Here is a 14,703-nt window from a genome sequence, read left to right as displayed (position 1 = left end):
GTCAGAGGAAAAATATGGCTTTGCAAAATTGGAATAGTACTATTATGTCAATGTAGTGGCTCAAAAGGAAGAATGTATTCCTCGAGGAGACTTGAAACAAACATACCCCTCTCAAATACTACAGCAAAAAAAATCCTGAGTCTTTTAAAAAAGGTTAAAAGAGGGATGGCTGGGTAGCTCAGTGGTTGGGCATTTGCCTTTGGCTCAGGGCATGATCCTGGAGTCCCGGGATCCAGTCCTGCATCGGGCTCCCTGCGTGAAGCCTGCTTCTCCCTTTGCCTGAGTCTCTCTGCCTCTCTCTCTGTATCTTTCATGAATAAATAAAATCTTAAAAAAAAGAAAAAAAAGATTAGAAGAGCTCGTGAAAACAAACTTCAGCAGTGAGCTGAGTTCTAGTTTACCTTCATTCAGTAATTACTAGTAAATTAGTTTTTAAGGATTTTCATTTTGATATAGTGGGAAGAAAATTGTTTGGTAAATAGAATAAATCTCATCTACAGCCTCAATATTTTCAATGCCATTCTTCATAAGCAGAGGTTTTCTGGCAATTAGGGCTCATGTGTTAAATTAAAACACACACACACACACACACTTGAAAACCACTAAACATCGCTTATTTAGGAAAAAAATTTTTTCCAGTTATTTATATAACCTTATTTTCAAGTCACAGATGAAATAAAAGCAAGCAATTGTTAAATACCAATTCCCAAAGCTGCCAGTATACTTCTTCTAGAGGTTCATAGTATTTCCACCAGGCCCAATTAACTCTTCCCTTAATCCTACAAACTGGGGTAACAAAACTGAGTAAAGGAGCAAAGTACTGAAAGCACAGCCTGTGCTGATCAGATTGAGGAGTTATAAAAGGAATATGCTCTTCTAGTTACCACGTTCCTCTAACGCTATGGCACAGAAGAAAAGGCTGGCAGTGAGGAGAGTGGTAATGTAGGCCCAGCCTTTCACCAGGTGTGACTTCTCTGTGCTACTCTGTTAAACAAGAATAATAACATCTTCCTGTCCATGCCATGGATCCTTAGGAGGAAGAAATGACAAGTTTGTAAAGGTGCTTTAAAAAGCAAAGTGCTCAACAACGTGCATTTCCTATAGTCCTTTATGAATCAAAGAAACAAACCAAAACCTCTTATTAGGAATTTGCACAATAATTAAAATGGGTGAAGTTACCATTAGTGCTATCTATACAAAGAAATTATCAAACAAGTTAATAAAGCCAAAAAAAAGGAGACATATTTAATCAGATGAAAACAAACTGCTTTCAAGTAGATTACTACATATTTGCAAAGAGATGTTTAACATACACAGCCAGCAGAACTATCACCTAAAACAAACACAGAAGAACAAAAAGGTACAAACAGAAATTTCTTTTACGGTATTTTATAATTCAGAGCAGTGTGACAAATTAGTTCAAATTATGTTTTGCTGAATTTACTATGTTAATAAACAGTGCTTACAGATTTGAAGCAAAATTACTGATTTTTAACACAACTTTAACTATTTTAATTCTTAATGGAGTAGGAACATATTCTTTAAAGCAAAATCATTTTTTTAAAATTAAATTCAATTAATTAACATACAGTGTATTATTAGTTTCAGAGGTAGAGTTCGGTGATTCATCAGTCTTGTAACACCCACACCCAGAGTTCATTATGTCACATGCCCTCCTTGATGCCCATCATTCAGTTACCCTGCCCCTCCCCATCCACCTCCCCTCCAGTAACCCTCAGTTTGGTTTCTGTGATTAAGAGTCTCTTATGGTCTGTCTCCCTCTCTGATTTCATTTTGTTTAATTTTTCCCTTCCTTCCCTTATGATCCTCTGTTTTGTTTCTTAAATTCCATGCATGAGATCATAGGATAATTGTCTTTCTCTAGCAAAGTCATTTTTAAAGTGTAGCAATGGTGTAAAACTAATTCTGACAATTGGGATAACGATTATAATTTCAATGTAATGATAAAAATTGAATATTTTTGAAAAGACAGGGCATCAGAGAAGAATCTAGAAAGCACAGTCAAAAGGTAAAAAACACTTTTATGTGTATCCCTAATAATGGCCAATGTCCTTATTTTCTTTACAGAAAATAAAATATTAAAAAAAAAAAAAAGGGGGGGGATCCCTGGGTGGCGCAGTGGTTTGGCGCCTGCCTTTGGCCCAGGGCGCGATCCTGGAGACCCGGGATCAAATCCCACGTCGGGCTCCCGGTGCGTGGAGCCTGCTTCTCCCTCTGCCTGTGTCTCTGCCTCTCTCTCTCTCTCTCTCTGTGACTATCATAAATAAATTTAAAAAAATTAAAAAATATATATATATAAGGCCCTAAGCATTTAAAGGCAACTGGTTTGAAGGTATCTAAAAAGAGCAAAATTTACAAATAAAATATAGAAAGGGAATTAAAGGCTGTGCAAGATGACAGGATAGTACACCACTTTTTCCTGCAGCAGGAATATAGAAATCTTCTATTTATTGAGGACCAGATGAGGAATGGACAAGTACAGAGTAATATAAAATGTGAAGACTAAAGAGAGGCAATTAAGCCCAATTAGGAAGAGCTGCATGTGGTTCACAGCTTCCAAACTGCCCTTGATACCCTGATTCTCCACAACACAAGGGAGACTCCCCTGGCTTTCAAGAGACAGGAATGCTGCAAATGGGCCAACTGGCAAGTGACATTAAGTGCCTTGCACTGCCTTTTTTGACCTTCTCTCTAAAGTTCTGCCTACTCTCTGGAGATGTTCCCATTCCCACGAAATCACACACTGCCATCTAGCCTGACCAAAACCTGCTGTCTGTACATCCCCCCAGCCCTCCCTTGAAATGCTCCCTTGTCCAAGCTACTCATTTCCCTGGCTTATACCAGTGAGGAGTGGGAAGAAAAGCCATGTGATTTAAGGGTGATTGCACTAAAGGATTCCACGAATAGCCCTTTGTCCTAGTAAAGGATCTGACTAAAGCATGCTTTCCCATCACAAAAGGGATCAGGTAAGACTACAGGAAATATATAAATGCATGAACAGGAATTTAAAAACAAGTTTAAGCATATGTCATAAAATGGTGGACCAGCAGGCCCTCTCCTACAGCAAGTCCTCATTTCCAGAACTGTTCTGATTAAAGCAGGTCTGAGGGGCCCAACCCCACATGCAAGTACCTATCTCTCCTCCAAAACACAGTACAGTCTCCAAAGCACCCTTCTCTCACACCCAGAACTCTACAGACACCTGGAACATGAAAACCACTGCTGGAGCACACACTCCCACTAGAGTTAGAGATCTAGGAAAAGCCTGGACTAAACATCTTTGAGTTACAGATGAGAATGGTACCCCAAAAATACTACTGTTCAAGAGCATGCACCTCAACTCAGACCTTCTGGCTGCCCAACCAGTGAAATCTCTACAAAATGGCACTGATGAAAAAATCTTTCTGACTTGTTGCATATTAACAAGACGCAAAACTATTCTTCTATAAAAACTTGGTTAGTCTATTTTTCAAATTAATTTAAATATCCCCTGGGCAATCATACTAAGCTTTTTACTTACTACAACTAAGAGTTGTTTACGGATGATATTGAAGTAAACCAGAGTTGGTACGCCGGGGTGGCTCAGCAGTTGAACTTCTTTCCGCCTTTGGCCCAGGGCGTGATCCTGGTACCCAGGATCAAGTCCCACATTGGGATCCTTGTAGGGAGCCTGCTTCTCCCCCAGCCTTTATCTCTGCCTGTCTCTCTCTCTCTCTCTGTCATGAATAAATAAAATCTTAAAAAAGAAGTAAACAAGCTTGTCAAAAGATCATAAACCTTGATTTTCTGCAATCCCAACAAGTGAATTTTAGAATTTTACTATTTTGAAAAGTTAGAAATAAAAAAAATTAAGATTGCAAAAATCCTTAAAAATCTTCTTTACAAGGGAGCCAAGATAATTAGATGGGAAAATTGTTTTTTTCAAATGTTACTAGAATTGTACACCCTCAAACAAAAGAACACAGCTGGACCCCCTACTTCACACCACATACAAACATTAACTCAAAATGTAATCTAAATGTAAGACTAAAAACTATGAAATAGAAGATAGATGACAAGATGTTCAAGAATCATTAGGCAGAGATGCAAGTCAAAACCATAGCGAGGTACCAGTTCACACCCACGAGGATGGCTAGAAACCAAAAGACCGTAACTGGTGTTGGTAAAGTGTGCGAAGAAACTGGAAACCTCATACACTACTGGTGATGGGATATAAGGTGGTGTTAAACGTGTAAAAAGGTAAAACAGAGTTACCATGTGACCCAGCCCTTCCACTACTAGGTACATACAAGAGAAATGAAAACAGGTCCACACAAAATCCTGTATAAGCATGGTCACAGCAGCATTATTCATCATAGGAAAAGAAAAAGGAAGTGCAGTGGGAAACAAAGGCAGAAAGAAATGTAAATAAAATCAAAAGTCCTTATCACCTGCAGCCCACTAACGAATACTTGAGGAGGCAGAGTAGAACATTCCTCCAGGAAGCTCCCAACTGTCTTAATGTTAATGCCTTGCTAGGGGGGAAAACAACCTTGGTTTGACAAAGGCAAGGCCTTAGGTTTCCGGAGTCTTTTTTGCATATGAAAATCCTTTTGAAACTTCCCTCACCTTTACTTCCTCCAACCCCAAAGTATACCATAAATAACTCCTCACAATCCTGGGGCAGCAGCTCCTTCTGCCCACGGGTCCTGTCCCCATCCTTTAATAAAAATCACCACTTTGCACCAAAGACATCTCAAGAATTCTTTCTTGGCTGATGGCTCTGGACCCCACCAAACACATCAACATCCAAAAACTACATCAGATGCGACCTCCTCACTGATGAATGGAGAAGCAAAATGTGGTGTATCTGTACAATGGATTATTTGACAACAAAAATTAAGTACCAAAGCATGCTTTAACATGCACAAACCTTAAAAAGGCTATGCTAACAATATGCAGAAGAGCAAACATTATATAATTTTATTTATGTGAGATGTCCAGAATAGGCAATGCTACAGTGGTAGAAAGTGGACTAGTCGTTGCCAGGGGCTGAGGGGAGGGATGAATGGGGGAGTGGCTGCTAATGCATACAGAGGTTTTTTTAGAAATGATTAAAATGTTCTAAAATTAGATTGTGGAGCTAGTTGTACAACCCTGAGTATGTTAGAAACCACTGAACAAGTGAATGTATGTGAATTTTATCTCAAAACTACTATAAAAAAAAGAACAAAACGGGGGGGGGGGGGCGGTTATGCATGCTTTCTAACCCCAATGAAAGTTTTGATTATACTTTCCAATCACAAAGAAATCTTAAGGCCAGTATTTAACATCCTTGTTTGAGGGATTAAAAGGGAGGAGAGGATGAGGACTTACACTGCAACTTATAATTAAATTAAAATCACTAAAACCTGATAAATCATTAAGCCCTGATGGGGCTAGTGGACATGCCCCCCTCAAAATAGATTTAACCACTGCATACATCAGATGTCTATCATACTCTTTATTTTTTTAAGGCCTATATTTGCATTTTTGTGAAGTTAAGCTGCCCTTCCCTTTAATCTTTAGTTTGGCTCAGACTTTCTTCTGCACTTTTGTCTCTTTTGCTTTCTTTGAATGACTACTGTATTCTAAATACAAATTTATTTTCCTGATGGTCTTTCCTTCAGGCAGTATTTCTACTTAATTCATCAAAGTGGTACCAAAGAAATTGCTTAAGTAGAATGGACTGAGTTGGGCTCTGTGAGGATGAAAGTCAGTACCTTTGCTACTAGAGCTATTAAAGACATGGTATTTTTATGGCACTTTCCCTATATCAGCTCACTTAATTGAAGGCTGTTCACTGTGGGCATGAGGTGATCACAACCAAAAACAACTGGGGTAGGGATAGTGCCTATGGTCATTATGATACTGTGAAACTATTTCTAGAATGAGAGCACTGGTTCTCTAAATGATTGTCCCCAAAGCTCTAAACTTAGAAGATTTTTCACTACGTGTATGTATCTGTATTTCTTACCTGAATCTTGCTGATGTATTAACAATTCAAGAAAAAAATCTTTAAAAAGACCAGGGATAAAATCTGTTTCACTCAAAGAGATGCGTATTTTATAAATAACTAAAGTATCTGCAAAGCTGCCTTATTCTTAGAAGACATAAAAGAAGTAAGATTCATAATAAGATGTTAAAATAATTTCCACTTCAATTGGAAAAAAGCTTTCAGGAGGTTCAATATGTATATGTTTCAAAAATATAGCCAAGTTAAATAAGAAAGAAGAAAATAAGAGAAAAATTAGGGCAAGCTTGATAGATCACTAAAGTTAAAATGCAGAAATGCCCAACCGCCACAACAAAACCAGGGAAAAAAAAGTATTAAGACGTTTCGTAAAATAAAAGTGGATAGTAACATAAACAAAAAAGAAGAAATGCCAATTTTAAAAGAACCTACAGTTTTCGTTGGCATTGAAGCCTCGCAGAATGGCCTTCAGCTCCTGGAGCTTCTGATGAGCTCGTGCATGGACGCTGTCTATCAGGAGCTTTTCTATTGATAAGTGGTCAATCTGCATAAACAACAACAGAATCATATGTGCAATTTAAACATATTTACTTTAAAAGCCTAAGAGTACATTATTGTTCTTTAAGATAGTTCCTTTTAGAATCACACTGACTGTTAACCAGTAAAAGCAAGCAAGCTTAAAAAGATAAAAGTATATGGTACTGGTAGCTTAAAGACTTCAGCTAACATTCTGGCAAGTGTACACCAGGATAGTATGTATTGGTTATCAGTGATTAAGTGGCAGACCTTCAGAATAAAATGGTGATCTGTCCTAAGTTAAAAAATTTGAAAGAACATTAAAAAAATTATGTATAACATCAGTAATAAAAAAATGCAAATATATAACATTTGTTTATAACAAGTTTCATAAAGGGTTTAAGGAGCAACTTGGTATTTTAAAGAATTTCTGCTAAAAGTTTAAATATAAATAGTAAGTTACATATATTCATTTAATCAAAATAATATTAAGATACACTTAATCTCTTACCTTCATGGCTCTTTCTACTAATTTGGAATCAGAAGCTGGCAAAGGAGGATCATGAAAAATCTGTAAAGGCTTAGAGACATCATTTTCATCGATTTTAATTGTAACTTTGTGAACAGATGCCGTCCCTGTTTTTCTCCCAAGAACCTGTTGACTGAGAGAAAAGAAGAAATATTTTCATTTTTTACAGATTTATATATTTACTTATTTGAGAGAGAGAGAGAGAGAGAGAGAGAGAACATGCATGCACAGCAAAAGAACAGAGGGAGAGGGAGAGTGAACCCCAAGCTGAATCCACATTGAGGGTGGAGCCAGACACAGGGCTCAATTTCATGACCCTGAGATCATGACCTGAGCCCAAATCAAGAGTCAGATGCTCAACTGACTGCTTACCCAGGCACCACAAGAAAAAAAAGAAACATTAATATAATTTTTTTCCAATACGGCCTATTAACTTTTGGAATAAAACAGAAAAAATATTGTGTACCTTAGCCAGAGTCTAGAACATGACAGGCCCTCAATGTTTGTGGAGGGAATAAATTAATAATGAGAAGACTGCTATTCATAATTGAACAGAATATTTATGTCCTTAAAAAAAAAGACAAAATTTAAAAACACGCGCGCGCACACACACACACACACACACACACACACACACACACACACACAAAATCCCAGGGGGATGCCTGGGTGGCTCAGTGGTTGAGTGCCTGCCTTCAGCCCAGGGCGTAATCCTGGAGTCCAAGGATCGAGTCCTACATCAGGCTTCCTGCGTGGAGCCTGCTTCTCCCTCTGCCTATGTCTGCTTCTGTGTGTGTGTGTGTGTGTGTGTGTGTGTGTTTTTCTCATGAATAATTAAATAAAATCTTAAAAAAAAAAAAATCCCAAAACAAAACCACCTGTGTTCTAAGTGGCGTCTATTAATCTCTGATTTCTTTACAGAAAATGAGTGTCAGGCAAAGTTCAAACAGGGAATCAAGAACTGGAAACAGCCTGATACTAATTTTCCCCAAAAAAGACTTTAAAGGGCACAATTCAAAATGTAAAACTGTGATAAGCATATTTTAAAAACATATCCAGGGGCAGCCCCGGTGGTGCAGCAGTTAGTGCTGCCTGCAGCCCATGGCGTGACCCTGGAGACCCTGGATCGAGTCCCACGTCAGGCTCCCTGCATGGAGCCTGCTTCTCCCTCTGCCTGTGTCTCTGCCTCTGTCTCTCACTCTGTATCTCTCATGAGTAAATAAAACAAAATCTTTAAAAAAAAAATAAAAAATAAAAAATAAAAAATAAAAAATAAAATAAAAACATATCCAACAATCTCAATGGTCTTTCAGCCATCTGGTATGAGCTCAGAGTAATTTAACATTTTAAGAATAGCAAGTCTTAGTACAAAGAGAGATCTATGTATTTAAAACATGCCATGCTCTAAGAAAGGGGTCAATTATAGATGTTCTATGTGGTATATATGATACCAGTGACCTTACTATATAAAATCATGTTGCTAGAGGTACACAGCTATTGGTTTATAGTAAATCAGAAGCATGAGAGAAAAAAACAAAGAGTATTAACAGTCACAGCATGAACTAACCAGAATCAACTTCACTTACTTCCAAACTGAGAGGGAGAGGCACTTTCCAGCATGGTACCTTTCCACCTGCACAAGGTCTCCCCACCGCTCTCGTATTAACATTAGAGTTTGGGAATGTAGCACTTCTAACTGAAGCGATAAGCAGAAAGAATCTGATGGGTCTCGTTAAGCAGATTTAATAAATCACTACAACAGCCAAGAAGTACAAGCAAAATTTCATTTAACAAAAGTTTCCCCAAAACCTGGGTATGAAAGAAATATCTGGAATTATATTTCTCCAATGACATATACTTAAAAAGTGTTATAATTTCTGGCACAATCTTAGAAAGAAGCTTCATATTTAATTCTGAACAAATATAAACAAACTATAAGGTCCAAGTTGCCTGCTAATTGATCACAGTTTAGAAATTATGAGTAGACCAAATAGCACTATTTTTTTCCTCCAGATAGTACTATTTCTAATTCATTTTTGCTTTTACCTGCAAAGTGAAGAGTAAAATGTACAATTTGGTTTATTACAGATGTATAATTATTCTTCACACTGATCAATTCCCAGCCCTGTTTCTACCCCCATAAAGGAAGGTGGGGAGGCAGGGGAAGAGTTTAGTCTGCTACAGTTCAGGATGGGGGGAAGGCAAATGGAAATGTGGGGAGGAGAGGGACATACAAACTCCTTACAAATATATGTCTCAAATTTCAAAAGGATACGTAGGCAGTTGTACATGTCCTGAAGAGGTTTTTCATCAGCAAAGAGTCTAGACTGCACCAGCTGATGGATAAAGTTGATTTGCATACTATGAACCAAGGCTCGCCCATCTTCCATTGGCAGGAGAAAAGAAGGTGGTTAATCAGAAAAAAACTGTACAGATCATGTCACAGTACCATTTAAGGAAGAGTATACTAACAATAAAAAAAAAAAAGAACTTAATTTATCTATGAAAACCAGAGAACATTATACTTGAGAAACACTAAAGCCTCTACAGATTAGTAGGTAGGTATGATTACCATAACATGTGCTTCAAATTACAGGATAAATTGCTAAACATTTATTATTCTGTAAGAATGTTCCAATAATATAAAAACAAACATTTGAATTTTTATGATTTAAATCAGTATTTGTGATTTACCTCCTGTTTCCTTGTCCTCAACTAGAATTTCTAGCTTGAGAAGACGCCATGGAACATCTGGATCATCTCCCATCACGGTTAAGGTGGCTTCAAACTCTCCTTCAACTCGAAACTTCACCCGGCCATTTGCTTTTAAAAGAAGAAGACAATGACTACCATGCTAGAAAATAAGCAGCTTCTTGCTAACCTAGAAAGCTTAGTCTTGCTTAAAAGAAATTTTAAATAGCTTGAAAGTTCTTTCATAAATGTCCAAGAATTCAGTAGTTCCTGCATAAGCAATAGCCAAAGGCAGTTAACACTTCTAACATCAACTGATAATTTTCTCTTGAGGCCTAACTCTGGAGCTTCCTCTCTCTCCTCCAGCCCTAGGTGATCCCTTTGCTCCCAGCTTCACATACCAGCATTTTATCTCCAGGTACTAAAATTTTATCCCTAGGTACTAAAGAGAAATGATCGGATTGACAAGTCACATATTTGAACACCACCTGAACTGCAGGCCAAAACATCAAAATGAAACCCCCCAAAAATTGTTTTAAAAAAAATTCTAACAAAAGTTAATTCTTTAAAAAACATAATAAACTTCAGGTACATACCAACTGTAAGATTTGCTAACTGAGGGGGAAGATCTGTGGTCACAAGCCGATGTCTAAGAATCTGATTGAGTTGGTGAAGTGTGGCTTGTTTCTCAATCTTGGTAATTGGGTCTGGAGGAATAATTTTATCCTACAAAAAAAATTAAGTGATAAAATAATGTACAAGACACAATCTTTACCTATGCCTATCTTAACGTAATATTTTCATACTTTGTCCAAGAGAATCAACACTCATTTTCTATATCCAATAATAGTGACATGACCATTACTATCATGCATCAGTTCCAATGATTCCACCAGTACCCAGCTAAGACAGTAATGCATATGATCTTCATGCTCTATTTAACCAAGTTCATGTCACTAGGTAACTTCTACCACTTCTTAAAAATATAAAATGCAATAGCACCGAGTCAGTAAACAACTACCACAATAATAGTTAAATACAAAACAAAACCTTTCAAAAAGCAAGCATCATTCAGTATTTTTACATCTGAAATAGACATAAATTAATTTGCACATGTTTAACTTCACATACACGAAGATTCATCCATTTTGATAGTTACTCAATTTGGCCTCAATTTTAGTTATAGAGAAAAAAAAGTCAATTACATGAAATAGCTGTTTTAAAAATACAGAATAGTCATTTTTTGGGCTCCTTAATAACACAGTAGACTCCATTGCCAAAGTCTTCAACTTTTGAGAAAGGGAGTGGTAAGCAATGCACTTACCCTAATGCAGGTGGGCAGTCGTGGGTAAGACCCAGTAGTCAGTACATCAATGGCATACGGGATGGCAAAACTAGGCAGGCGTGCATGGACTAGGGCATCTCTAGCTAATGAGGCCAGGCGATCAGCAGTATCCACAAACAGAATGGCTTGCTGATCTAAAAAGCTTGAAATCATCTTTAAAGCAAAGGGTAAATGTATTAAGTTTTATTGAGAATGGGCTGCTTTCCACTTAAAAATATCATTTATTCATTCCAAAGTAAACTTTGAGGGCCTTAATACAGTTTTTCACATTTTGAAACATTTCTTCAAGAAATTTCCCAGTAACGTGAAGAAATATTTAATGCATTTGTATTTGACATTAAAAACAATAACCTTCTATCACTTAAAGTAAAAGGTTTTCCAATTTATTTCTCCATCCCTAACACTGCATATACATATCAGAAGTTAGGAAAAATGAATAAAATAAAATGCTTCTTACTCTCATAGATTTCTAGAGTTGGCTGTTAAAGTAGTTAAAAGAACGGACTCCTGGACCCGGACTGCCTTGGTCTCAATTTTAACTCTAAACTTGCTAACCCTATATAAACTAGGCAAGTCACTTAACCTCTCTGGGCCTCAGTTTTTTCAACTGTGAAATGGAGATAATGATTTCCAACCTCAGTAAGGTTGTTCTAAAGATTAAGCGTTAACGCATATAGGGAGCACTTGGGTGGTTCAGTCTTAAAGTGTCTAACTCTTGGTTTTGGCTCTGGTCATGATCTTCTAAGACGTGGGAATGAGTCCCACATTGGGATCTGCACTCAGTGGGGAGTCTGCTTGAGATTCTCTCCCTCTGCCCCTCCCCCTACTCTGTGCTCTTGCACTCCAATAAATAAATCTTTTTTTAAAAAAGTTAATGCACATAAAACCTTCAGAACAGTGCCCAGAACACATAAAATACTCCATAAATGCTGCCTGTTATATGAAATCTAGGCCAGTTTCATACCCCAAACAGAAATCCTTTCCATCGGTTCTCTATTGAATGCATTTCATAAGAGTACTTGAACTACCTGAGCTCATCACAGAGCTGAAAACAACTTTTTTGAAACTTCTATCTTCTATTCTGGAGCAGTAATGTGTCTTACGTCCTTCACACAGGAGAAGCCCACCCTATATTCAAGCTAAACATTCCAAGTCACTTCATTTAGTCTACATCTCCTAATTTCTGACTCACCACCCTTTTTATGCAGCCTTGAAAATGCTACAATTTATCAGTGGCTAACTTAGAACATGGTATCCAGAATTAATAACATATCACACTCACAATTAATACCTGAATACAATGCCCTACATTTTCTCAGTATTTCCATATTTATTTTTATTATCTGATCTTCACAACTCTAGGAAATAGATAAAACCAGATAATTACCATCACCTTAGCGATAAGAAAATTGAGATTTAAGACACCTGCCCAAAGAAAGACAGCCAACAATCAGAGAAACTGGAACCAAAAAAATGTTTCTTCTCCTAGACTGCCCAGAAGCACTACCTTGCATGACTACTAAAATGGATTTCTTTATCAATGCCACCAATATTAACTTCTTATTAGCAACTATGACAGTGCTAACACACAGTAAGTTGGGAGTCCATTAAAAGACCCTGATATTGGGATCCCTGGGTGGCGCAGCGGTTTGGCGCCTGCCTTTGGCCCAGGGCGCGATCCTGGAGACCCGGGATCAAATCCCACGTCGGGCTCCCGGTGCATGGAGCCTGCTTCTCCCTCTGCCTGTGTCTCTGCCTCATTCTCTCTCTCTCTCTCTCTGTGACTATCACAAATAAATAAAAATTTTTAAAAAAGACCCTGATATTTTGTACATAAATCTCTATCAAGCAAGGTCCTTTTCCATCCTGAAACCAAAGGAGGACTGTAATCTGTCTGGTTTTAACAGATTAAAACCACTTGGATTCTACTTCTCAACTTTTTTTTTTTTTTTAAAGATTTCTTTATTTTAGAGAAAGCAAGAGCACAAGTAGGAGATACTAAGGGAGAGACGGAGAATCCCAAGCAGATGCCACGCTGCGCGTGAAACCAAATGTGAGGCTCGATCCCTCAACCCCAAGATCACTACCCGAGCAAAAAACCAAGAGCCAGATGCTCAGCTGACTGTGCCACCCAGGCGTCCCTACTTCTCTCAACTTCTGAGCTGGTTTTTACTCAGATCTAGATCATCTCAAGTCTCCAATCCAGGACACTGTAAAAATGCTTATCAGATAAAAGCCAAAGCCAAAGAATACCAAAGACCTCCCTCCTCCTGGGAAGACATGTATCAATCCCAGTGCAGTAATATAGTTCATCCAGCCCATGGTGCTCTACCTTAAATGTGGGTAATTAATGAGACATTCTCCAAACTACTCTGGCTCAATTCAAAATACACTAGCTTCAGTTATACTCCTTTGACTTAGAAACCGAATGAGTAAACATAAAATGTTAGTTTTGAGTAACTTACTAGTGAAACTATATAGGTCCCTAATGATCTTTTTTTTAAAGCACTCATGTGCCAGTTGTTAATATGGTTAATAATATTCTCCTTTCAAATCTGAGCACTGAATAGACATTTCTCAAAGAAAAATACATAAATGACCAAAAGTACATGAAAAGATATTCAACCTCATTGGTCAGCAGAGAAATGCAGATCAAAACCACAATGAAATACCACCTTCACACCGAATAGGATGGCTAAAATCAAAATGTCAAATGATAACAGGTATCAGCATGGAAAAACTGGAACCCCATACACTGATGGTGGGAATGTAAAATGGTACAGCCATTTTGAAAGACAGTCTGGCAGTTCCTGAGGTGATTAAACATAGTCACCATATGACCCAACCATTCCATTCATAGGCATATACCCAAGAGAAATGAAAACATATGTCCACACAGAAACTTGTACATGAATGTTTACAGCAACATTATTTATAACAGTTAAAAACTAGAAACAACCTAAATGTCCACAAACTGATGATAAACAAAATACAGATCCATACAATTCAACTATAAAAAGAAATGAAGTACTACTACATGCTACAGCATGAATGAACCTTAGAAACATTATGCTAAGTGAAACAAGCCAGTTCCAAAAGACCCCATATTATGATTCCATTTATATGAAATCTTCAGAATAGGCAAATTTACTGACAGCAGACTAGTGGTTGCTTAGGGCTGGGGGACACATCTGGAGGTGATAGCAAAAGGGTAGATGTTTTCTTTCTGAGATGATAATAATGTTCTAAAATTGACTGTGATGGCTGCACATATCTGAATATACTAAAGACCATTAAACTGTGTACTATAAATGGGCAGATTGTATGGTATATGAATTATACCTCAATAAAGCTGTTTTTTTTTTTTAATTTTTATTTATTTATGATAGTCACACACAGAGAGAGCGAGAGAGGCAGAGACATAGGCAGAGGGAGAAGCAGGCTCCATACACCGGGAGCCTGATGTGGGATTCAATCCCGGGTCTCCAGGATCGCGCCCTGAGCCAAAGGCAGGCGCTAAACCGCTGCGCCACCCAGGGATCCCAATAAAGCTGTTTTTAAAAAGCTCCAGGAATATGAGATATTTTCTTTTTCTTAGATAAAACATGA

The 14,703-nt window shown here is 37.7% G+C and overlaps 1 protein-coding gene across 4 annotated transcripts in view; it reads right to left on the bottom strand.

The window, feature by feature from the left end:
- Positions 1-14,703, bottom strand: part of MED14 (mediator complex subunit 14) — a 66,300-nt gene that overhangs the window by 41,268 nt on the left and 10,329 nt on the right. For all 4 annotated transcript variants that reach the window (XM_072817573.1, XM_072817576.1, XM_072817574.1 and 1 more), the window contains exons 4-10: positions 11,074-11,247; positions 10,346-10,475; positions 9,753-9,881; positions 9,334-9,441; positions 8,645-8,777; positions 7,041-7,191; positions 6,446-6,557 (exon numbers count right to left, since the gene is read on the bottom strand). In XM_072817573.1, coding sequence (XP_072673674.1) covers positions 6,446-6,557; positions 7,041-7,191; positions 8,645-8,777; positions 9,334-9,441; positions 9,753-9,881; positions 10,346-10,475; positions 11,074-11,247 — 937 coding nt within the window. The remainder of the gene's footprint in view (positions 1-6,445; positions 6,558-7,040; positions 7,192-8,644; positions 8,778-9,333; positions 9,442-9,752; positions 9,882-10,345; positions 10,476-11,073; positions 11,248-14,703) is intronic.

The sequence above is a fragment of the Canis lupus genome, chromosome X, assembly GCF_048164855.1.
Source record: "Canis lupus baileyi chromosome X, mCanLup2.hap1, whole genome shotgun sequence".
NCBI lineage: Eukaryota > Metazoa > Chordata > Mammalia > Carnivora > Canidae > Canis > Canis lupus.
The sequence above is the reverse complement of the archived record's forward strand: the minus strand, read 5'-3'. Positions and strand labels throughout refer to the sequence as shown.